The 26954-nt window shown below is 41.1% G+C and overlaps 1 protein-coding gene across 1 annotated transcript in view; it reads left to right on the top strand.

Annotated features, from left to right (window-relative positions):
• Nucleotides 1-26954, top strand: part of rorb (RAR-related orphan receptor B) — a 106367-nt gene that overhangs the window by 39902 nt on the left and 39511 nt on the right. Inside the window, exon 5 of the mRNA XM_069896554.1 lies at nucleotides 4206-4622. Within this exon, the coding sequence (XP_069752655.1) occupies nucleotides 4206-4622 (417 nt within the window). The remainder of the gene's footprint in view (nucleotides 1-4205; nucleotides 4623-26954) is intronic.

Below are 26954 nucleotides of genomic sequence, written 5' to 3'. Positions count from 1 at the left end.
AAAATTATCCCTCCATTCCCTTCCTATTCATGCATCAATATAGATGTGGGTCTGATGTTCGATATGGATGGTGATAGACAAGATAGTCAAGGGGTATGGTGAAAGCACAAGGAAGTGGTGTTAAGACCAAGATATGATCACTTATAATTTTAGTGAATAGCAGGGTAAACTCAAGAGGCTGACGGTCCTGGTTCTGCTCTTTTTTTTTGTTTCTCACGTTCTGTATTCTTCCTCAGTTAATACCACCATATTCTCCAGCCTTTTTCAAATACTCCCTTTAATTCTCCCTGTACCTCCCCCTTTTCTCTGAAAACTGGTTTAATTTCTGTATTTTCTCATCCCTTATGAAAGGTCCTTGACTTCGAAACTTTACTTCTTGATCTCTGAACAGAATGCTGCTGAACTGTTAAGTATTGTTACTGTTTCTGTGTGTGTGTTTTTTTATTTCCCGATTTTAACATCCGCAGAAGTTTGCTTTTGAGTTGCAGCACGGGTATTCGGATGAACTTGTGGGGAAGTTTTAAGCCTGAAATAATTGTTTTGAATGCACCAATGGACAACTATGGGCACAACATGTGGTCTTGGGCTCTGGGATAGATAAAGGCAGTTTTAAATTTTAACTTTTGTTTTCCGCCTTCTCGTGAACTTTCTTGTAACTTGGCTAAACTCCATGTGTCCATGTTTCTGTATAATTTCTGGTGTCCATCATTCAAAGAGATCTTTGTGCTCAAAGTTATTTAATCTTCTTTAACAAATGGTACCCAACGTTCTATTCTGATGCCAGTGTCTGCCAGAATGCCAACTTCTAGTTCAATAAATCTACCTCGCATTGAGTCACAGAGTTTTACAGCACGGAAAGGGACCTTTTGCTCAACTTGTTCACACTCACCTAGTTGTCTACCTAAGTTTGTCCCATTTGACTGCATTTGGCCAAAATTGCTCTAAACATTTCCTATCCTTGTCTAAATATCTTTTAAATATTCCAAATGTACTCACCTCCACCACTTCCTTTGGCACTTTATTCCACATACCCACCACAATCTGAAAAAGTTGACCCTCTGGTTTCTTTTTAAACTTTTCCCCCTCTCACCCTAAATGTGTGCCTTTTAATTTTATTCAGAGCTGAGGATCCCATGGCTATTTACCATATCTTTGCCTGCTATGATTTACATAACTTCTCATAATATCATCCCTCAGGCTGCAGTTCCAATCTATCTAGCCTCTCTTTATAATTGAATCCCTACCAGTTCTGGTCACATCCTTTTGAATCTTTCCTACATTCTTTCCTGCTCTTTCCTATAATTGGGCAATCGGTATTGCATGCAGATGTGGTATCACTAACATCCTTACAGTTGCAACGTAATGTTCCAACTTCTGTACTCAGTCCCCTTTTCCCCTTTTTTTTAACCACTATTTCTACCTGTGTTGCAATATTCATGAAACTGTACCTCTACCCCGCAAGTTTATTTGTTTTACAACACTTTCGAGGCTCCTACCATTTATTATCCAAGTTATACTTTGCTTTGATTTACTGCAATGCATCAGCTCACATTTATCTGAGTTAAATTCCATCTGCCATTATTTGGCCTACTTTCCCAGCTACTCCAGGACTGTTGTACACTTAGACAATATTCCTCACCGTCCACTATACAGTATATTTTAATGTCATCTGCAAACCTTCTCACCATCTTAATTGCCTTAACGATTTGGGTGACAAATGTTGGGAACTCAGTACCGAGCCCTGCAGCACACCACTGATGACAGGCCTCCATTCCGAAAGCCATCCTTCCACCTTCACTCTGATTTGCACTTCCAGCCTTTTTTTAACTAAAGGTACAACATGAACCACCCTCCAGTCTTCCAGTACTTCATTTGCGGCGAACAATGATGCAACTATCTCTATTAGGCCTCAATAGTTTTTACTCTAACTTCCAATAATGTCCGAGTATACACTTGGTCATAATAAAATGCTTGCAAATCCATAGCACAAGTTGCTAGAATGCAAACCTTGATATTATGTACAATACTTGAAGTGAACAACAAAATAAAAATCAGAATTTATCGTCATAAACTCGTCACAAAATTCATTGTTTTCTGGCACTATAAAAATAGTGCAAGAAAAAGAAAAAGACAAGGTGAGGTTGTGTCTGTGGTTCATGTTCACTCAGAAATCTGATGGCAGAGGGAAAGAAGCTGTTCTTATGCCCTGAGAGCTCTCTTCAGGCTCCTCTACCTTTTTTCTGATAGTAGCGAAGTGAAGGGGGCATGGGCTGGGTGGTGGGGGTTCTTAGGACACCACCTCTTGCAGATGTCCTTGCAGTGGAGCGAAAACTGATCCCGTGCTGTTACAGGCCAAGTGAACAACCCTCTGGAATTTTTTTCCTGTCCTGAGCATTGGCACCTCCTTACCACACAATGATGCATCCAGACAGAATGCTCTCCATGGCACATTCTTAGAAGCTTTCAAGAGTCTTTGATAACATAACAAATCTCCTTAAACGACTCAGTTTGAAAGTATAGCCGCTGGTGAGCCTTCTTCATTATTGCATTGACATGGAGGCTCTAGCACAGATCCTCAGAGATGTTAACACCCATGAATTTGATGTTCCTGACCCTTTCCACTACTGAGACTATGAGAACTGATTCGTGTTCTCTTGATTTCGTCCTGAAGTCCACAATCATCTCCTTGGTTTTGCTAACCCTAAGTGAAAGGTTGTTGTTGTGGCACCACTCAATGAGCTGATCTATCTCCCTCCTGTTCGCTTCCTTATTGCCGTCTGTGATTCTGTCAGCAACTGTGGTGTCATCGGTAAATTTGGAGATAGCATTTGAATTGTGTCTAGCCAAACAGTCATGGGTGTAGAGTGAGTAGTGCAATGGGCTAAGCAAGGTAATGCACCTGTGTTGATAGTGAGGAGGAGATTTTGTTTCCAATTCGTCCTGATTGTGGTCTTGCGATGAGAAAGTCAAGGATCCAGTTACAGAAGCCCAGGGTTTGGAGTTTGTTGACTGATGGAATAATGGTGTGGAAGCTTGAGCTGCAGTCAATGAGGACTGGCCTAATGTACAAGCTATGTTGTCAAGGTGATCCAGAGCCAGTGATATTGCATCTTATAGGGAAGTGGATAAGCACATGTACAGGTAGTCCTCGACTTCCGACCTACTTGAGTTACGCCCACCTGCACGTACGACCAAATATTTAATTTTAAAGATCTTTATTAAATCTACTGTAGAAGTACATATTTTGTATTAAAAATACTGTATACAGTGGTTCACACTCCCAGCAGCATCCCTGAAGTCCCCACTCCCCACGGTAGCCCAATACCCAAGTCCAATGAGTTTATTATATATTTATTATATATCACCTGTACATATATCACAAGTTCATATGGTGATTTGGGAGTATCTTTATTAAAGATACTGTTCTGTACATATGTGTACATTCTTCATTAAAGATTCATTTGTTAATTTTAAAAATTTCTTTATGGTCTAGTGCAATCGTGGGTGGGCGGTGAGCCCAACTTACGACCAATTCAAGTTACGACCGCATGTCCGTCCCAATTATGGTTGTAAGTCGGGAACCACCTGTATCTAAAAGTAATAGCTGATAGCATGAAATCGAATAGCATGGGAGATTTCTGTTAAACAACCATGAATTAGTTCTCTGTACTAGAAGTCCTTTGTAATACTAAGTACAGTAGTCGTGCAGGAGTTAAATTACCTGATTTAAAAATGCAGAGACCCAGAGTTCAATTCCTACCATTGGCAGCTGTGAAATTTAAATTCACTTAATAAAGTACCATTTTGAAGATGATAAACGTAAGTAATGAAGACCTCAAGCAACCAGATTAGTGAAAAAAGATGATTCACTAATGTTCTGCAGGGGTCAAAACCTGCCATCTTTGCCCTATATGACTCCAGGCTCACCAACGTGGTTGACTTTTAAAGGCCATCTGAAATGTCCTAGGAATACATTCAGTTCAAGAGTAGTTAGGAAAGGGCAGCAAACAGTGACCTTTCCAGTAACATCCACATCTTGAAAATTGAACAAACTGAAGAGGACAGATTAACGACTGTTAAGGTGTAAAAGTCAAAGATTTTAGTATTTTGTGTATAGTTCCCGTGAGAATATGATGCTTGGAAAACAAAGTAGTCTTCCAGTTGCAATTTATTTAAGGAAACTTTCTCTTCATTTCTGCTCACAGCTGTAAAATTTGGGAGAATGTCCAAGAAGCAGCGTGACAGTTTGTACGCCGAGGTCCAAAAGCACCAACAGAGGTTACAAGAACAACGGCAGCAGCAGAGCGGTGAGGCAGAGGCCCTTGCCCGTGTCTACACAAACAGCATCAGCAATGGCTTGACAGACCTGAACAACGAAATTGGTGGCACTTACGCAAATGGACATGTAATCGATCTGCCAAAAGTACAATCTGAGGGAGCTAATGGATATTACAGTGTAGATTCTGCTCAACCTTCACCGGATCAGTCCGGAATAGACATGGCTGGAATCAAGCAAATAAAGCAAGAGCCTATTTATGAACTCACACCTGTACCAAACTTGTTTACGTATAGCTCTTTTACAAATGGTCAACTGACTCCTGGAGTAACAATGACTGAAATAGGTAGGTGTGGAAAGGAGTATTCATTAACTTTTTTTCTTAAATCTCAGCTGTTTTAAAAATAATATAGCTTTTATTTGTAACTGTTGTTGGCAATAACTGTGACACTGTAAATGATTCTTAAACAACTGTTTTGAATCTCACTGTTGAAATTCGGTTGTGATTAATGGAGGAGATCACATGGAAAAGTTAAATTTAAGAAAGCCTTAAATAGAAACTTTGGTTGAGAATCTTAAAAACAGGTGGTCGTGGAGGATGTACCTTGGTTTGGTTTTTGTTTGCATTGTCTGTGCCCAGATTTCCTTAAAATGTTGATGAGCACAGAAAACATGCAGCAGATTGCTACCTCTTGTTCTTGACTATTGAATTCTTGGTGGACATCACAGAGAGAAAACCAAGATAATGAAGATTTTGCTTCCTGAACAGTTTTGGGTGTATTTTATGGATTTTGGCCTGCTGATCACCTTAAAATGTTCCTTATAGAATCATAGAACAACATAGCACAGTACAGGTCCTTCAGCCCTCGAAGTTATGCCAATCCATATATTCTTTTAAAAAATACTAAACCCTCCCCTGTAACCCTCTATTTTTCTTCCACCCATGTGCCTTTCTTCAATTCAGTCTCCACCACCATCCTTTGCAAGGTATTACAGGCACCCACAACTCTCTATGTAAAAAAAAATTACCCCTAAACATCCCTCCCTTCACTTTGTACAGATGTCCTCTGGTGTCTGCTATTCCTGCCCTGGGAAACATGCATTGGCTGTCCACCCTATCTATGTCATCTATGTCTCTCATAATCTTGTAGACTTCGATTAAGTCTCCTCTCATCCTTCCTTGATCCAAAAAGAAAAGTCCCAGCTCTGCTAACCTTGCCTCATTAGACTTATTTTCCAATCCAGGCAACACCCTGATAAATCTTTTCTGCCTCTTTTCCATAGCTTCCACATCCTTCTGAAAATAAGGACCATAGACTGATTTGGTCACTCCAAGCAATAATTCAATGCAGGTGCTTTGCAAATGTTGTCTTAGGCCTAGGCATGCTTACTCAGGATAGGTGCAGACAAGCAATAAACAGCTCACAAATACAGATGCAGTGTGTTACATTGATGTAGATTGAACACATGTTATTCAGGCAAGAGCTTAGTGTGTGTACTTTGCAATAGCAGTTATTGTCTTCAGAAGATTCAATACAGCAGAAATGTCTTGTCAATATCTAAACTGCTGGAATGCATCCTGTTACATTTGTGATGAATATAGGGTTAAGGTTCAAATACGCAGCATGACTGCACTTATTAAGAAAGCCTATGAGCTCTACTTCAGTTGTAAAATTGGTGACCAAGACAAACTCTGGGCTCCTCACATCTGTTGTGCAACACGTGCAGTCAATGTGGATACTGCTGGGGGCGGAACAACCTATCAGGGACGAGTCGTAGGGGTCAGGTCTCTGGCACGGGGCTGCCCCTGAGGTTCAGAAGGGAAGGAGGGATAAGAACAGGATACTTGTAGTTGGGGACTCGTTAGTCAGAGGGACAGATAGAAGGTTTGTGGGACGAGATCGGGGATCCAGGTTGGTATGTTGCCTCCCTGGTGCCAGGGTCAGGGATATCTCTGATCGAGTACATAGCATTCTGCAAGGGGAAGGAGAACAGCCAGAAGTCATGGTCCATGTGGGGACCAATGACTTAGCTAGAAGTGGGGATGAGGTCCTGAAACAGGATTATGTGGAATTAGGTAGGAAGTTAAAAAACAGGACCTCCAAGGTAGTAATCTTTGGATTGCTGCCGGTGCCACGCGCTAGTGAGGGTAGAAATAGAAGGATGTGGAGGATGAATGCGTGGCTAAAAAGATGGTGCAGGAGGCAAGGGATAAGATTTCTGATCATTGGGATCTCTTCTGGGGAAGGTCGGACCAGTACAAAAGGGACGGACTCCACTTGAACTGGAGGGGGACCAATGTGCTGGCAAGCAGATTTGCTAGATCTGTGGGGGAAGGTTTAAACTAGTTTGGCAGGGAGGTGGGGAACAGAGTGTGAGAGCAGTGTCAAGGGAGCATGGCCACCTAGATAAGGATAAAAATTATAACAAAGGTAGGATGGAGATTAGGGTAGAAGGTAGAAAAGAGAATGTATGTGAGGATCATTCTCTGAAATGCATATATTTTAATGCAAGAAGCATAGTGAACAAGGTAGATGAGCTTAGAGCATGGACAGATACTTGGGGTCACGATATTGTGGTAATTAGTGAGACCTGGCTACAAGAGGGGCAGAACTCGCAACTTAACGCTTCAGGATACATTTGTTTTAGATGTGATAGATCAGGGGGTAAAAAAGGGGGAAGAGTTGCTCTGCTTGTTAAGGAGGACATTACTGCCATGAGGTGGCAAGATGGTCTGGAGGGATCATCCAGTGAGGCTGTTTGGGTGGAATTGAGGGGTGAAGGAGACATGAGGGTGCTAATAGGGGTGTATTACAGACCTCCAAATGGGTCAAGAAAACTAGAGGAACAAATGTGTAGAGAGATAACGTATATGTGTGAGAATCATAAGGTAGTGATCATGGGAGATTTTAACTTCCCTCACATTGATTGGGATAGTTAGAGGGCTGGATGGGCTAGAGTTCGTTAAATGTGTTCAAGATTGTTTTCTGAATCAATTAGTAGAAGAACCGACACGGGAAAGTGTAATACTGGATCTCCTGTTAGGGAACGAGCTAGGTCAGGTATCAGACATTAATGTTGAGATCCAATTGGGTCTAGTGATCATAATTCTGTTAGTTTTAAGGTAGTTTTAGGGAAGATCAAGGAAGGGCCTAAAGTTGAGGTTCTGGATTGGAGAAGAGCAAATTTTGAAGGAATAAGAAGGGATTTGGGGAGTATTGAGTGGGACAGGATATTTTCAGGTGAGGGTGTAAATGAAAAATGGAGGATATTCAAAAAAGAAATTTTGAGGGTACAGAGTAGTTATGTCCCAGTGAGGATGAAAGGAAAGGCTGGAAGTCATAGGGAGGCTTGGTTTTCGAGGAATATTGGAAATTTGGTTAGGAGAAAAAGGGAGGTGTACAAGAGGTATAAAGAACAGAGAGCTGACAATTTGAAGGAGGACGACAAGGAGTGTAGAAGGAATCTTAAGAAAGAAATTAGAAAGGCCAAAAAAAGGCACGAAGAGGCTTTGGCAGACAGAGTAAAAATAAATCCAAAGGGTTTCTATAAGTACATTAAAAGTAAAAGATTAGTGAGGGATAAAATTGGACCCCTTGTAGATAGTGAGAGTAGGCTGAGTGAGAAGTCAGAGGAAATGGGGGAAATTTTGAATGATTTCTTTGCCTCGGTATTCACTAGGGAAAAAAAATATTGAACCAGTTGAGGTAAAGAAAAATAGTGGGGAGGTCATGAAGCATATAAGGATAACCGAGGGGGTAGTGATGGCTGTGTTGAAAAAGATAAAGGTGGATAAATCTCCAGGACCGGACAAAATATTCCCAAGGACACTCAGGGAGGCTAGTGGACAGATAGTGGGGCCATTAACAGAGATATTTAGGATATCACTGGCCACGGGGGTAGTGCCAAAGGATTGGAGGGTGGCGCATGTGGTTCCGCTGTTTAAGAAAGGGTCTAAATGTAAACCTGGGAATTATAGGCCCGTGAGTCTGACGTCTGTGGTGGGCAAGTTGATGGAAAATGTTCTGAGGGATGGTATTTACAAATATTTGGAGGTACAGGGATTGCTAGGGAGTAATCAGCATGGTTTTGTCAGGGGTAGATCATGCTTGACAAACCTGATTGAGTTTTTCGAGGTGGTTACAAAAAAGGTTGATGAAGGGGAAGCTGTGGATGTTGTCTATTTAGACTTTAGTAAAGCTTTTGACAAAGTTCCCCACATGAGGTTAGGAAAAAAGGTGGAGGCATTAGGTATAAATGAGGAGGTAGTGAAATGGATTCAGCAGTGGTTGGATGGGAGGTATCAGAGAGTAGTGGTAGAAAATTGTTTGTCCAATTGGAGGCCAGTGACTAGTGGAGTTTCTCAGAGATCGGTCCTGGGTCCACTATTGTTTGTTATATATATTAACGATCTGGAAGTAGGGGTGGAGAATTGGATAAGCAAGTTTGTGGATGATACAAAGATTGGTGGTGTTGTGGACAGTGAGGAAGATTACAGTAGATTAAAAGGTGATTTAGGAAGGCTGGAGATGTGGGCTGAGAAATGGCTGATGGAATTTAATACAGATAAGTGTGAGGTGTTACATTTTGGAAAGGCAAATCTAAATAGGACATATGCATTAAATGGTAAACTATTGAGATGTGGAGAGCAACAAAGGGATTTAGGAGTTGTGGTAAATAGTACCCTCAAGGCTGATACTCAGGTAGATGGTGTGGTGAAGAAGGCATTTGGAATGTTGGCCTTCATAAATCGGAGTATTGAATTCAAGAGTAGGGAGGTTATGATGAAATTGTACAAGGCATTGGTGAGGCCAAATTTGGAGTACTGTGTACAGTTTTGGTCACCAAATTATAGGAAAGATACAAACAAAATAGATAGAATGCAGAGAAGGTTCACGAGAATGTTGACAGGATTTCAAGGTTTGAGTTACAGGGAAAGGTTGTGCAGATTGGGGCTTTTTTCTCTGGAGCGTAGAAGATTGAGAGAGGGGACTTGATAGAGGTGTTTAAGATTTTAAAAGGGACAGACTGAGTAAACGTGGATAGGCTTTTTCAATTAAGAGTGGGAGAGATTCAAACTAGAGGGCATGGTTTAAGATTGAAGGGGGAACATTATAAGGGGAACATGAGGGGAAATTTCTTTACACAAAGGGTGGTAGGGATGTGGAATGAGCTTCCGACAGACGTGGTCAAGGCAGGTTCATTGGTTACATTTAAGGAAAGACTGGATAGTTACATGGATAGGAGAGGACTGGAGGAGTATGGACCGGATGCTGGTCAGTGGGACTAGGAGGGTGGGGATTTGTTACGGCATAGACTAGTAGGGCCGAACTGGCCTGTTCTGTGCTGTAAGTGGTTATATGGTTATATGGTTAACGTGAGAGAATCATTATATGATTAAACATGCTAAATTCAACTTCCTTCGTGAAACTGCAAATGTGAAATTATCTTAAAGTTTTCTATCATAATCCCACATAATTTATTTAGGAAGCAAACCTTTTGATACAATTTGTTGTTAGGTGTTTTCCATGATGGAGCTTTTTCAGGGAAAACCTTGTCCTTTCTGTTTTTGATACAAACATTCATAATCTGCTTTTTGCTGTAGTAAATCATCCAATATTTAACGATATCCAAGAATAAAAGGAGAAAACATACCCATAACCTCATTTGTTCACATATTTCTGTATATATCATGGAGAGACATTAGTTGATAGAATTTTTAATGATCTTTCTGCAACAGAACTAGCTGTAGAATCACTACAAAACCACGTTCTCTTTTGACTTTAATTGAACAAATCATAATAGCGGTAAAACACAAAAATTAGCTGATACCATAGTTGAAGTAAAAACACAAAGCTGGGGAAATTCAGCAGGTCAAGTCCTTTATATAGCAACAGTAAAAATACATGACTGATGTTTTGGGTTAAAGCCCTTCATCAAAGTATGGAAAAATGAAAGCAGGTGTCCGAACAAAAGAGTGGGGGGGTGGTAAAGCCAGGAGGTAATAGGTGGAGAAGGGAGGGAGGGAAGGAGGGGACAGCAGTGATCAAGAGGAGTAGGGATGGGTAGGGGAAAAGAGGGAAGAGAATTGGAAAGGGGAGACGAATAAGGAAGAGGAGAGCAGGTTAGCAGAAATCAGAAAAGTTGATGTTAATGCCATTTGGCTGGAGGATGGAGCAATGATGCTCAGTGAAACGATCTCCTAATTTGCGCCTTATTTACTGTCCCACCTGGACCACCTGCAAATTGGAGGAACAACCCCTGATTTTCTATCTGGGCACTCTCCAACCAGATGGCATTAACATTGACTTTTCTGATTTCTGCTAACCTGCTCTCCTCTTCCCCCTCCCCCATTCCTCTCCCTTTACAGTTCTCCTCCCTCCATTCCCCCTCCCTTCACCTAGCCATCCATCCTCCCCTTGATCTCTGCTGTCCCCTCCCTCCCTTCTCCACTTATCACCTCCTGCCTCACAACCACTCCTTCCCCCCTACTCTTTTATTTGGATCCATGCCAATATTTTCTCATATCTTAATGAAGGACTCAAGCCCGAAGCATCGGTTATGTATTTTTACCTTTTTTATATAAAGGGCCCTTTTGACCTGCTGAGTTTCTCCAGCTTTGTGTTTTTAATTTATAATAACACACTGTTAAAATATTACATTTCCACTGTTCTGATTCTACATTTCTCTGCTTGTTGCTTTCTCTCTTATTGATGCTCAAGGATTATTAGGAACCATTAATTGGAGAAAAGTGATAGCTTTGTGGCATTCTTCGTGTCCAATGCCATTCACACTGAGGGCCAAAATGACTGAGTAAATCAAATATGTAAGAACCAGATTTACCATGGACCATTTCTCCCTTGCCATACTCATAATCATTAATTAGTTAACTGTCCTCATTAACTTCTGAATGCAAATAAGTAGGTGACAATATGCCTAAAGTTCTGAGATCTTGAAAACAACTATGAACTGTTACGAACTAACAACCCTTTCAATTTTTTGGGGGGGACAAAGGAGACTTTGTTAGCACTAACAAAGGAACAGCAAAGGAAAATTCACCAGACAATGGTAGATTCAACATAATAGTTTTTTTAATTAAACTATTAATAACATAGCATTTTGTATTTACCTCTAAATTTAACCCCACTATGCACAAATCTAAATGTGTGTGTGTGTGTGTATGTAATTAAATTCCCACTCTGAAAAGTCAATTCTTAAAAGTTCAGCATCATTTTAGTCTTGCTTGAAGGTCTTAAATTCTCAGTTCAGAAATAATTATAAAGCACTTTTAAACATATCTTCAGGTTGCTTTACTCACATGCAGCTATTTTCTTCTACAATGTATTCATAAATCCAGTCAATGGTTAAACAAATCTGGTTTTCTTCTTCCATTATGAAGTCACATACCAGACAAGGGTTAAACGAAGTGGCAATACACAAAAATAGACCCAGTAGAAATCTGTTCTCTTTTCCAAAGAGACAGCAAAATGATCTTCCTTATTTCAAAAGCCTCTGAGTCTGTGTTCCCCTTTCCCCAGAAGTAACACACAACAGCACTAAATCTGGTAACTGTAACTCAACCCTGTCTTTCACAAGGTTTCAACCCCTATGTCACAGGGTTTTGAGTTCTGTCAACTCCAAACTGAACTGAACTAAAAATGTCTGAATTTGTTAATATATTTCTCCAAATCAGTTGAGTGTTACATCATCAACAAGGTGAGTCCAAATTCTTGGATACCACATGACCATCAGTTTTATTTCTATTAAAATTCTGTTCCTTTTTCAAAACCATTCCATGTCCATAACAACCTCTCACCTCATCTCTGTTCAAGAAGCTTACGTGGCTTTGATTAAAAACAGATGAATTCCTTCAGCAGTTCTTGTGTAATTAAGACCCACTTGAAATCCATTAGACATGTCCTTCCCAGACACATCCACTCCTAGAATGAACTCTCTTCTTTGAAAACAAGGATTCTCTATAAATGTGCTGTGACCTGTGTGTGACACTGTACCAGCCCATAACTAAGAATACAGAGAGTAAGACATTTATATATGAGAAATATAGTTTCACATTAAACTAAAGATTAGCGCGAATCTATTACAGTATATTAAGCGTAAGAAATAGGAGCAGGAATAAACCATCTGGCCTGATGAGTGTGATCTGCCATTCAATATGATGGCTGATCTGGCCATGAACTCAACTCTACTTACCCAATTGTTCACCCAAAAATGTGGATAAGCTGGTCAATAAATTTGCAGATGACACAAAAAATAGTTCTAGTTAGTGAAAGGGAAAAATAATGGTCACCCTGCCAGAGCTTCTGTAATGGCACTACTGCCTCTGGTGTGGGCTCGAGAGAGCAGGGAGCAGAGACACAATGCTGCTGTACAGGGTCATACTGCCTAGTCCTCATACCAAAAGCTCCACACAGGCTTTAAATGGCCTGTTAAAGGAGCGAATAATATTTTTTAAATCCTGCAACCACGGAGGTCTGTGCCCAAATTGGCAGCACCTATGCTGGACATCATATCACAAGGGGTTGCAGACTTTGGAGGAGCATGAGACAGGCGCAGAGCGCCAGAAATGGGAAGAACACTGCACTTTGTGCAAATGAAACATGGCAGATGACCCTACAGGGAAGCTGACCATGGCAGCAGACCAGTGAGGGGCTCAGCGGCCGAAGGACAATCTCAGGCTGTGGGCAGCTGCTGACTTGCAGTCGAAGGACTCTTACGGGCTGTGGGCTCCTGGTGATTTGAACTCGAAGACCCACACGGACTGCTGGGGACTGGCTCATGGAAACCAGGTATCGGAATGCGGATTTGAGAAGATGCTGAGGGCAAGAAGGGCTTCTGAAGACCCTCAGGCACTGAAGGCTTCCTGAACATTTTGGAGGTTTGGACCTTGAGCTTGGGTTGTCAATGGATTGAACAGGAGTCTGTGCAGCTGCAGAGGCTGCAGAAACATTAGAGGTGAACTCACAGATATTCAGTGTATTTGAAGGGACTCTCTTTTGCTTCTCTTTCTCATTATTATATGGCAATAGGAGGAAACTAGAACCTTTATCTGGACCAGCTGGAGAAATGGGTTGCAATATGAAGGGTGAAATCTAACACCTTTAATATTTAATATTTAAAGGTGTTGCACTTTGAGAGGACAAACCAGACAAGGACTTATACAGTAAATGGCAGGGTAATGCAGAGTGCAGTAGACAGAGGGATCTGGGAATACAGATAAATAATTCCTTAAAAGTGGCATCACAGGTAGATGAGGTTGTAAAGTGAGCTTTTGGCACATTGCCCTACATAAACCAAAGTATCATGTACAGGTATTCCTCATCATACTTCTGTGTTCTGTTCTGGATGACCGATTGTATCTTGGAATGGACGTATGGGAGAATTGTGTACTTACCTTGTTAGTCAGCATCCCGGGGTCCATAAGCTGGGCACGGCCATCTTGGTTCCTGAGCACGTGCGGGAGTCTTCAGTAGGTGCATGCATGGTGGGTTTGCATACTGGAGTTTGGTTGGCATATGCGTGAGAGTTCAGGGCACAAATTCAATATTGTTACTGAACTCTCACGCATGCACCAACCGAACTCCAATACACAAACCGCACATGTACCAACTGAAGACTCGCGCATGCGCACAGGAATCAAGATGGCTGTGCCCAGCCTACAGAATGTGGGGCACTGACGAACAAAGTAAGTATGCACATTTTGGCGCTTACATGCCCTGTATCCCTGTTATAGTTTGTCAAATACAACATAAACCATGTAAATATTTTTTCTTATTTTCTTTTAAAAATCGGTCATTATGTGTGGATAAACGTAAGTCACATAGGTCGCAAGTTGGGGAATACTGTACAGAAGTTGGGATAAGCTGAGGTTTTATGAGACATTGGTCAGGTCAAATTTGAAATATTGTGTGCAGTTTTAGTCACCTATCTACAGGAAAGATTTCAATAAGATTGAAAGAGTGCAGAAAATTTACAATGATGTTGCCAGGACTTGTAGAGTTGAGTTATATGGAAAGGTTAAGCAGGTTCGGACTACTCCCTGGAATGTCTGAGAATGAGGAGAGATTTGATTCAGGTGTACAAAATTATGAGGGTAAATGCAAGCAAACTTTTTCCACTGAGATTAGGACTAGAGGACAAAGGCTATGAATGAAAGGTGAAATGTTTAAGGGGAACATTAGGGGGAACTTCCTCACTCAGAGGTTGGTGAGAATATGGAACAAGCTGCTAGCAGAGGTGGTGGATGCAGGTTCGATTTCAACATTGCAGAAAAGATTGGATCCATTCAGTACACAGATGGGAGGGGTATGATAGGCTGTGGTCCAGGTGTAGATTGATGGGTCAAAGCAGAATAAATAATTTGGCATGGACATGATGAGCTGAAGGGCCTGTTTCTGTGCTGCAGTGTTCTAGGGTCCTAACACACTCAATAGTATAGAAAGAAAAGCTGATAACATGAGAATTAAACTCAAGGCGTGTGATTAATGGAGCTGTATCACTGTTTAGGTGGGAAGGAGGAAAAAAATTATAGTTTATTTTCAGAGAGCCTACATTGACAAGTCCTAGGAATATCTTGTAATTTGTTATCAAACACGAATCATCGTATCACATATAGCAAGCACTGAAATCTTCCTCACAGCTAGTACTCTTCTCCAAGTAGAGGATCACATTGAAAATATGTTGCAACTGAAATGTAATTGCTATTTATATGAGAGCGTAAGTGGGTTATTTTATTGTTGTAGCTTGGTTCTGAGATACAATTAATGCATTTGATAGTACAGAAAAAAACAAAATTGCTCGATTCACAGATACAGAACAGAAGCTCGAGAACTATATTAATCCATTGGCATTCAAAAGAGCAAAGCATTACAAATTTGGCATGAGAAATTTGTAAAAAAATGATAAATATTTAGTAACTTCATAGTTGCAATGAAAGATTTGTCCAGATGTTGCAGCTTTAGTCAATTCTTAAGTTGTGCGCTGTGGGATAGATTTGTGTGTGTCTTAAATAACAAACAAATTTAGTCCAAATTGTTACGCATCCAATTCTTATGTTCAAACTGGCTTGCAAAAGTGCAACAACAGAGGAGATAGCAGTGAAAAATGCCAAGGAATTTCATCCATCACCAAATACAATTTTGATGGTGGCTTATAGTCAAGATGGCAGAACAGAAGGTCCATGCCAGAAGTGAGGTCAGCACCATGTGAATCCAAGTATTACGAATTCTTGCTGCAGATGCAAGAGCAGTCATTCACTGCATTGGGCCAGTAAAATGGAAGCATTGTGACTCTCAGAAGAATGGACATGTAGTAGCAGCATGTAAATTGCAAACCAGAGCAACCAACTGGTTGCATTAAGGTGACTCTTTCAGGGAGACTACATTCAACAGTAAAGTACAGAGGGAGAAAGTCTGCACAACATCAAGCCAGATTCAGACAGGGCAGAATTAGATTTGGAAATTATTTACACTGCCAGTGGAAATGGCAGGAGGCAATGTGATGTCAAGGTAAAAGTACAAACACGTGGCTGTATATAAAATGAATATTGATGCAGCAGCAAGTTCTATTGAGGTTAGAGATAGCTCTAGCAGGAAATTCAGTAACCTAACAGGCAGAAAATGTAATATTCTCAGGTAAAGGTACCAGGGCCTGAGAGGCCAAAAATTAGAATTGCAAATAATTGTAGCTAATTATAAAGAATATTGTGTAAGAACAAGATAAGTGGTCCAAGAAATGACTGGGCAGCTGCAGATGATTGATGCAGAGTTAGGACAAATTTCTGATATCACCATTGAGAACATGGTTTTTTTATATTGAAATTACTTAAACAATTGAACAAGCAAGATATGGAAAAATACGTACATAAGGAGTACGGGTTAGTCTGTTAATTGAACGATAGGGGCTCATGGGCCAGAAGGGCCTGATTCCATGCTGTATTAGTGAATGAATATATTTTTTTAAATAATGCGGGCATATGGGCAGCATGGACAGAATGGATTAAGGGCCTGATTTTGTGCTGATCAACTGGGACCAAAGTTAATGGTTGATGACTTTCCAACCTCAGCTGCAGAAATTGCTGAGTCAAGGTGACGAAGCAAGGCTCTGAGCATTCGCTCAAAGGTTGGACCAGTTCTGATACATGTCTAAATGTGCGTATGAAATTATTTTACAATAAAAAAATTTTCAATTGATCAAGAATGTCTGAAGTAGGGATATTCATTCACAAGTCCTCAGAAATGGAACTAAATAAACTATATTCTGAAAATAAAAAAGTACAAGGGTGAAGTTGAATAACAAAGTTTCACATTCTGGCTACCCATTAGCAAAGATCTTGAACATTTAATGCAGTTCCATTAGGAGTGCAGAACAAAACAACCAAAGACGTATCTACAGACCTGAAGGTGGAGAATACAACCACTTCAGTGTTCATGTCAATTTTTATCAGAAACAACAATAGAGCGGAGCACAGTGGCACAGCCTGCAGAGCATCTGCCTTACTGTTCCAGGGACCCAGGTTTAATCCTCATCTCTATTGCTACCTGGGTGGAGTTTGCACATTCACCTGTGACTCGTAAGTTAACTCCAGACCCTCTGGCTTCCCCGATATCCCAAGGATATGCAGGTTGATAAGTTAATTGACTGCAGTAAATTATGTGAGTGATCGAATATGGGGATGTGGAGAAGGTGTTGATTAAAATGGGATCAGATTAAATTAGTGCTTGATACTCAACAAAGTACAGTGAGCTGAAAGGGGCTATTTCTGTGTTCTTGGACATTATGAAATATTCCAGTCCAGAACAACAAATGGATTCTAATTAATTTCTAAATGGATTAATGTGGGATCAAGCACAGCAGCAGAATGTATAATTGCAGAAGAAAAATAGAGTTCCTGAAGAGTTGATGCTAAATCAGTGGTTCTCCAACCTTTTTCTTTCCACTCACATACCACTTTAAGTAATCCCAATGCCATAAGTGCTCTGTGATTAGTAAGGGATTGCTTAAGGTGGCATGTGGGCGAGAGGGAAAGGCTGAGAATCACGCTCTCGACCCAATTGATACTGAAATATTTTGCTTGAGAAAAATTGTCATTGGCCTATTTTCTTTGGAATTTTGAAACCATGCACATAATGAGTCCATTAGATATGATTAAAACAGTCATTTTCAAACTTTTTCTTTCCACCCACATACCACCTTAAGCAATCCCTTACTAATCACAGAGCACCAATGGCATAGGGAATACTTAAAATGGTATGTGAGTGGAAAGAAAAAGGTTGAGAACCACTGTGCTAGATAATAAATGTTCAAAGATTATATTTATTGTCAGAGTACATGCATGACATCACATACAACCCTGAGATTATTTTTCATGTGGGTCAGGACATTACCACTTATGGGTAGTGCAAAAAAAAACTGCACTCAAGAAAAGGTACATATACAAATTACAGAAATGTAAGCAAGAAGGAAGTGCAAACAAATTGTGTAATACAGAAAATAAATATTCAATAACAAATAATGAACAAAGAAAGAGTCCTCAAATAAGTTTCTGATTGAGTTTGTTGTTGAGGAGTCTGATGGTGGAGGGGTAACAGCTCCTCCTGAATCTGGTGGTATGATTCTTGTGCACCTATACATCTTTCCTGATAGTAGCTTCAAGAACAGAGCATGTCCTGGGTGGTGTGGATCTTTGATGAATGTCGCCGCTCTCTGACAGCAGTGTTCCATGTAGACTTTCTTGATGGTGGGGAGAGTTTGCCTGTGATGTGCTGGGTTGTCTCCACTACCTTTTGCAGGGTTTTCCACTCAGAGATATTGGTGATCACACACAAGGCCATGATGCAGCCAGTCAGCAGACACGTTCCACTATTCATCTGTCAAAGTCTTCCAATGTTTTCAGTGTCATGCCAAACCTCCATAAGCTCCTCAGAAAGTAGAGGCACAAATGTGCTTTCTTCAAAATGACATTTGTGTGCTGTGTCCAGGAAAGGTCCTCCAAAAGAGTGTCTCCCAGGAATTTAAATTTGCTTTCCCTCTCCCTCTCTGGTTCCCTCAGTGATCACTGGATCTCTGGGTTTTACCCTCTTAAAGTCCACAATCAGCTCCTTAGATTTGGTGACAGTGAGTATGAGGTTGTTGTTAGTATGCCATTAAGCAAAGTTTTCAGTCTCCCTCTTGTAAGCCAACTTGTCGCCCCCCTTTTATACAACCCACTGCCATGGTGTCATCAGCAAATTTGTAGATTTGTCGTACAGAGCCACAGAGTAATTGGTGTAAGGTGAGTAGAGCAGGGGGTTGAGAGACCAGCCCTGCAGTGCTCTGATACTGAAGTAGATTGTGGAGGAGATGTTCTTATCAATCCTCACTGATTTGGTCTTGAGATGAGGAAATTCAAGATCCTATTACACAGTGGGTTGTTGAAACCCAGGTCTTGGAGTTTGCCGATCAATTTTGCTTAAAGACATGGTTTAAAGTTTTCATTAATTTCCCCATTACCGTTTGTCTTGTCAAGAATCATAAAGTTCTACAGCATGGAAACAGGACTTTTGTCCCAACTTGTCAATTCCATGCAAGCTAGTCCCATTTCTTTGCATTTGGCCCAGATCCTTGTAAACTTGTCCTGTACATGTAACTATCTTAATGACTTTTAAACATTGTTATTATTCCTAACTCTACTTCTTCCTCTGCAGCTAGTTCCATATACCCACTCTGTGTGAAGAAGGTACCCACGATTACATATTTCTCTTCTCACATTAATCTGTGACCTCTACATTTAGAGTTCATATTCTGTGAAAAAGACCATGATTTTCCACCTTATCTATACTTCTCATGATTTTTTTTTTAAACCCTTATAAGATCCCCATTAGCCTCCCACACTTCAGGGAGAAAAGTCCCAGCCAATTCAGCCTCTCCTTATAATTCAACCCCCTGAGTCCTGGTAACATTCTCATGAATCTCAGCAGCCTTTCCAGCTCAATTATATCAATCCTAGAACTGCATACAACTGCCTCACCAACATCTTATACAATTGAAACATAATGTCCCTGGTCCTGCACTCGATGCTCTGACCGATAAGCCAAGTATGCCAAACACCCTCTTCATCACCTGGTCAACTTGTGTTGGTCACTTTCCTTGAACTATGCACTCCCCCCCCCCGCCCCCCACCAACCCCCCAAACCCCCCCCCACCATACAGCCAAAAAGTCATTTCATTGCTAAGGAAGGCTAGAAATGATCAGTTTTCCACAAATGCTGCAATTCATCCACAAATGATCAACTTCTTACTAAATGTATTGTCTGACATTATATTCTTTTACAGGTTTTCCCTCACATAATGGTTGAAATCAGATATTTTGTATTGCTTCCTGGGACCTTACAGCACAAAACAGGCCCTTCAGCCCACCTATCCATGCTCACCAAATTGGCATTCTGGGTGAGCCCCATTATATTAAACCTTTTCCTTTAACTGTCCAATGTTATTTAGATTTCATAGAACACTACAGCATGGAAATAGGGCATTCAAGCCAAATAGTTCATGCCAAACTATTATTGTGAAACCTGTTAAACTATTATTATGTCTGTCCTTGACCTCACCCATTATCTCAGGGCTGAGATGAAACATAAACTTGAGGAACCACACATCATGTTCCTCCTGTACAGCCTTAAACCTAATGGCATGAGCATTGATTTTTCTAAATTTAAGTAACCCCATCCCAATCTAATTTCATAACTTCCATCTTTTCTTATACTTAGTGTTTTTCTTTCTCTCTCTCAAACATGTCTTCCCCCCACCCTGCCCCCCACCCCCACCCCAAGCCCACTCAAATTCCTTAGGTTTCTCCCTCTACCTGTGTCTCCTTTTTCCACTGGGACCCTCTCACAGCTTTTTTATATCTTTGATTTCTCCATTTTTTAAAAACTTTGTCTTGATAAAGAGGTATGACTTGAAACATAGACCATTTCTACTCAGGGATGTTGTGTGACCTTCTGAGCTCCTCCAGCAGTTCTTTGTCTGTTCAAAATTCCAGCGTCTGCAGATTTTATATTTCCCCAAAGACAACTTGACTGGTTATTTTCCCATTGCTTTTGCATAAGCATGAGAGATACTCTGTTTTCTGGATTACAAAAGTGTCAAGACTTCAAAAAAAATACATTGCCAGTTATAAAGTGTTTCAGGACAACTTGAAGTCATGAAAGAAGTGAAATTCTGCAAGTGCAAAGCATTCTTTCTTGCAAAACATTGACTTTATAACCATCTTTACAACTAACACAGTAATGCAAAGAGGATCACAGTCTAGTCTCACTGCATCTGCCTGAAAGAGAGTACTTGGTTTCAGAGGAAACTTTTAAAGATATTAATTTGTCAATTTCGGTCCTTTTGATTTGTATTCCAAACCAATCACTCAAGTGCAGCATGGCAATAAAAGTGAGCCTTAAAATACAAAAGGGTGACATTCAGTTAATCCAAAGTCGAACTTGGTTGCAAACTCAAAAGAATTTTGGAGTTTTATTAATAGCATCTAATTTAATTTGAATTGGTTGCAATTACAGAGCACAGATTTTGTGAGTTGAGATGGCAGAACTGGGGAAGAGTGTTGGATTAGGAATGGGAAGCTCTTTCCTTGATCTGGCTGGCCATTTCACACTATTATCCACTATTTCAAACATGAAACATGGCCATAAAATGCTGGAAATACTGTGTAATGAGAAACAAAGCCAGTGTTGAATCAATGGCCTTCCATTTACAACTGGAAAAGTGAGAAAATGAATATATTTTAAGTTGCAGAGGAGGGAAGAAGTGGAGCAGACTGAGGGAACATCTTTGATAGTCTGTGAACAGAGGCTGTCCAAATGATATTGCTTTCAATACTGGAGTCAGAGAGAAGAGAAACAGCAAAAGATGCTCTTAGAGTACAGTGGAAAATACATCAGTTGTTGGAAGAAGGTGACATGAGCACACCTCCATCCTCATCACCATTCAGGGCCCCAAACAGTCCTTCCAAATAAAGCAGTGTTTCGCTTGTGAATCTGCAGGGGCCATCTGGTGCTCCTGTTGTGGTCTCTTCTACATTGGATTGACTGGATGCAGACTGGAAGATCACTTTGATGATCACCTTGACTCCGTCTGCCGCAATAGCGTGGCTATTTAATTCTCCATCCCTTGCTGACATGTCTGTCCATGGTCTCAGGCACTGCCAGACTGAGACCACCCACAAACTGGAGGAACAACACCTCATCTTCCAACTGGGCAGCCAGCAACTGATGACATTAATATCGACTTCTCTGGCTTTTGTTAAACTCCCCCCACCCCCAACTTTTCTCCCCCATCGCCTTTCCCTATCTCTGTCTTTCCATTCCATCTCCTTTTGTTCAAACATTATAAATTCATATCAATTAACACCTTTTATTGGTCTGGATTCCTCCCCCAGCCACCATTGTCTGAATTCGGAGACTTTCTAAGATTTCCTGCTTCTGGCTTATTACTTGAAGAAGGGCTCAGGCCCGAAATGTCAGCAATATATCTTTCTCTCCTATAGGTGGTGAAAAGACCTGCTGAGTTCTTCCAGCATTTCGGTGTATTTTTACTATAATTACAGCATCTGCAGAATTTTGTGTTTCATTCGACATGAGTAGGTGACCGGCGCATTTTTTTCCCAAGAAACCTAATAATTACAGCATAATTATGATAACTTTAATCACCAATGAGGCCAGTCAAAATGAACAATCCTTGGGTTTCTTGCCCTCAACTCCAGGGTATCATTGACTCTTTGCATGTGTCTAATGGGTATCATTGGACCACAAAGGAGTAAGAACACTATGCTGGAAAAAGTCAGCAGGTCAAACTGTGTCCTTTATATATCAAAAATAAAGATACATAACCGACGTTTCAAGCTTGAGCCCATCATCAAGGTAGGGTAAAATGTCAACAGGCGTCTGAACAAAATGGTAAGGGTGGAGGGAGGAGCATGGTCCCAAAGGCAGGAGAAAGGAGGGAGAGCACAGCAGCAAGCAGGTGAAGGAAAGATGGCCAGGTGAATAAAGAGAGAAGGGGGTGGAGGCAAGGGGAAAGAAGGGAAGGGGGAAGGTAGAGTTCTTCTCTTTGGCTTGGCTTCGCGGACGAAGATTTATGGAGAGTAGATTAGCAGTAACCTGCTAGAGAGTGCCCAGATGGAAAATCAGGTGTTATTCCTCCAATTTATGTGTGGTTTTGGATAGACATGTGAGCATGAGAGTGGAGCACAGAACTCAAATGGTTGGCCACTGGGAGATCCCTGTCACTGATGTGGTCAGAGCAAAAATATTCAGTGAAGCAATCTCCCAATCTGCATTCAGTCTCTCCGATGTGGAGAAGGCCACCAGAAGTGAATTCTATTCGATCAAGATTAAGGCAATGAGAAAACACAAAATCAGTGAAGGTTCCAGGGCAGCTGCCCTGATGCTTTTGCCCTTCACGAGTCCACTCTTCCTGATCTCTGCACATTTCCTGGCAGACTTACTTGTTCATTGCTCAGAGATAAAACATGCAATCATAGTTGTTAATATGTATATTAGGTGGGGCTCTACCAGGTACCTGTAGTTGTCTGCTGCACTTTGTACAACATTGCATAGCACCAAGAAATAGAGGCACAATTTGGAGAGGACAAAACCTCTGGGCTATGAAGAGGAAGAGCAGGGGGAGGAAAATAAGGAAGATCTGGGCTGAGTAAGACAACTTCTACACATTGCTGCTGAAGATGCTCCATTATTCCTGCAACTAAACATGCATATCTTGCCACCACCTACCATTTCTCAGCATCTTACCATGACTTAACAATCCACACAAGTTAAAAAAAAACTAACCACCAGTAACTATCCAAAAGTGACTCAGAAGAGAAAATTTTAAAAAATAATTATGTGCATCCCTAGAATGGAACTTAAACTCTTTTAACATTTTGTGAAGCATTCATCTGCAGCCTCAAGCCTTGAATCTTTCTTTTCCTCAAGCTGTGTTGTTCAACCTCTATGGCTGTAGCAGAGTTAAGTCCGGTTGCTCAAATCCCTGCACTGACAGCTGAAATACTCATTCACCAGACTTTGGATCCTGTGAGGGAGTTGCCAAGGGGCTTCTCTTCACAGTAGTGCAGAGACTTCTGTATGGAGATACAAGATAACGAGAGATAATGATTGATATGGAAGTGGACAGTGAAGGCAAACATGAGATGTGGAAGCACTTGGATCAGTTTCTCCCTCATGAACATTGTCATTATCACCTGCCTTTTAGGCCAGGCACAATTCCAGCTTGAAAACCTTTGCTTCGGATCAGCGGAATGATGAATGTCCAAGATTAGGAAGTTACTCATCTCATTAAAGCTTACATTGCCTGCGTCCACAGTGAGGGATGGCATTGTCATTTTTGTTGCACTTTTCATGTGGCCAGTCATTCTGTGACATTGAACGCTGGATGTAAACCTGCCATGAAATTACACTCTCTACAAGGTTGCAGCAATATCTCGTTAGTGACAGCCCATGAATGCAACATCTGTATCCAGTTGGCAAAGCAAGCACAGCCTGAACTCCCTGGTGTGTGCTTTAAATGGATTCTTGTCTCCAACATTTTCTCTTATCATCTGGCATGTGTGAGTCATCAAATAGAAACTCAATTACCTTTATTACTAAAAGCAGCAAAGTGTCAGGATCTGAACTGGTGCATGATAGGGCACAAGTTTTGTAAGAGTACAGACTTAGATTGAATGAGATCCTCTCCTGAGGTATAATCTTCATTTCCTGCACTATGGGTAAAGATCCAGAGAAGAAATACAAGAATTAGAACTGTTAAGTTTAAATCCAGGATTATATTATATTGTTCACTCTTTAGCCAGGAAACATTTTGGTATGAGACTCTTTATTGAGTCTTGGTAAAAGGTTCTGATTTCAAATGTTAACTATTTCTGCCTGTGGAAACTGCCCTATCCCATAAAATTCCACCACCAGCTCATTGTTTGCTTGTGAAAGTAGAAGTCTGACACCAAGTTCCTCATTCTCTATTGATGGTTATCTCCAGGGCTCCCTCTGCTAATGCAAATTTCCAGATAACTGGAGACTACCTCTCATTCTCTTTAATTTATGTTCTGTGCTTTCTTGTGAAATGAGAGATGAAGGTACTTCTGCATTATAATTATCTTTTTCTTTGGCTTGGCTTCGCGGACGAAGATTTATGGAGGGGGTAAAAGTCCACGTCAGCTGCAGGCTCGTTTGTGGCTGACAAGTCCGATGCGGGACAGGCAGACACGGTTGCAGCGGCTGCAGGGGAAAATTGGTTGGTTGGGGTTGGGTGTTGGGTTTTTCCTCCTTTGCCTTTTGTCAGTGAGGTGGGCTCTGCGGTCTTCTTCAAAGGAGGTTGCTGCCCGCCAAACTGTGAGGCGCCAAGATGCACGGTTTGAGGCGATATCAGCCCACTGGCGGTGGTCAATTATAATTTGTGTTGAATAGATAGAGAGAGTATTTTTATTAGTGAATCTGAAGGGGTGTTATTTTAATGCCAATCAATGAGATTGTACGTTGGATAGATAGGGACATAGAGAGAAATCCATAAATGTCTCAGAAATAATTTGATGCCTCGAAAGAGCTGAGAGCCAAATTGAAGGAGCAGTGGTAATGCACAAATCAGGATTTGGATGAATGATGCCCACTTTCCTGATATGCTGAGGTCATCAAACTGCTAACAGTGGTGAAATCAGAAGCAGTTAATGATATGCCTGCGGCTCACTTCAAGACACTAACGACTGGTGCAGAGCAAACAACCTGTACCTGAACATTCAAAAAACAAAAGAAATGGTTGTTGACTTCAGGAGAGCGCAGGAAGATCACGCTCCCCGACCACTGATGGCTCTACCGTTGAGGTCATCAAGAGTATCAAGTTCCTTGGAGTGCACCTGGTAGAGAAGCTCACCTGGTCCCTTAGCACCAGCTCCATAGCCAAGAAAGCCTAGCAGCGCCTCTACTTCCTGCAAAGTTCATCTCCTATCCTCCATCTTTACTATATTCTACAGTGGATGTATTGAGAGCATCCTGTGCAACTGTATCACTGCCTGGTTTGGAAGATGTACCACCTCAGTCCACAAGACCATGCAGAGGATAGTGAAGTCAGTGGAAAAGACCATAGTGGAACCTCTTCCTAGCATGGATGACATTTACTACACTCGATGCAGGCAAAAGCATCTTTTTCATTATGGAAGACTCCATAAATCCTGCAGGTAAACTGTTCTCTCTTCTACCATCTGGCTGGAGGTACCGAAGTACTCGGACCCTTACGTCCAGAGTGGGAAATAGATTTTACCCCAAACCATCAGGCTCCTGCAATCCCAATACAGATGTAGGTCGTATGCTGTAGACCTTCAGTGCATAAGTTTTCTTTCTTTGGCTTGGCTTCGCGGACGAAGATTTATGGAGGGGGTAAAAAAGTCCACGTCAGCTGCAGGCTCGTTTGTGGCTGACAAGTCCGATGCGGGACAGGCAGACACGATTGCAGCGGTTGCAAGGGAAAATTGGTTGGTTGGGGTTGGGTGTTGGGTTTTTCCTCCTTTGCCTTTTGTCAGTGAGGTGGGCTCTGCGGTCTTCTTCAAGCATAAGTTTTAATACCTTAATATTTTAATGTGTTAACTGCTTTTCTAACTTATATGCTCCATGGTCCTGGAGAAATGCTATCTTGTCCTACCGTGCAAGTATGGTATGATTGATAAATAAAGTTAACTTGACTTGGTAATATCCTGAGTATTTTTTTGTGTGGTTTCACCATCACATTGATTTCCCCCAACACCAGGAAGTATTCCTAGCATATCATCTTGAACAAGCCTTAATATATCAATCAGCCCTTCTCTGAGGTTTGTGGCTAACATAAAGTCACAGAAGCAGAGAGCATAGAAATAGGCTCTTTGGTGAAAATTGCCCTCACCAAACAAAATGTCCCACCCACACTTGTTCTACCTGCCTGTGTTTGGCCCATATCTCTCCAAACTTATCTTATTCATGTATCGATCCAAATGTTTCTAAAACTTTGCAATAGTACCTGCCTCAACTACCTCCTCCTGGCAGCCTGTTCTGTATACCCATTACCCCATGTGCAAAGAAAAATATGCCCCTCAGCTTCCTATAAAATTTTTCTCCCCTCACCTTAAACATGTGTCCTTTGGTTACCAATTCCCCTACTCTGAGCAAACAAGAAAAATCTTTCAACTCTCATACTGGCAATGTACTTTTAAGCAGAGGAGCTGAGATGGAGTCATGCTATATCCTCTGAGCTGAATAAAGATGTTATGTGAATGCTATGCCTGTAATCAAGTACTGCAGGAAGTTTTGGGCCTGTCATTTGCTGGTGGGATCATTTTGCCCAGTTCCCAATCCACCAGGAAGTTAAATGTTATCTCTGTGAGGAATAGAGTTTAGCAAATTATAATAGTAGAGATTTTTTTATCCTGTAACAATATTTTATGCATTGTTTCAGCATAAAACAAAACAGTCAGAGAGTTTTTGGAAACAGTATGGGTAATATAGTAGGCCATGTATTCAATACACAGAGCAGGGAAGTGAACATTGTTGTTCAGTGAACCATTAGTTTTGCTGCAGGCTAAGGTTTTCTACGATCTTCTAAAACAAAACAATAAAATATCCTGGAAAAAATAGTGGGATCA

This window comes from Narcine bancroftii, chromosome 1 (genome assembly GCF_036971445.1).
Source record: "Narcine bancroftii isolate sNarBan1 chromosome 1, sNarBan1.hap1, whole genome shotgun sequence".
NCBI lineage: Eukaryota > Metazoa > Chordata > Chondrichthyes > Torpediniformes > Narcinidae > Narcine > Narcine bancroftii.
The sequence above is the reverse complement of the archived record's forward strand: the minus strand, read 5'-3'. Positions and strand labels throughout refer to the sequence as shown.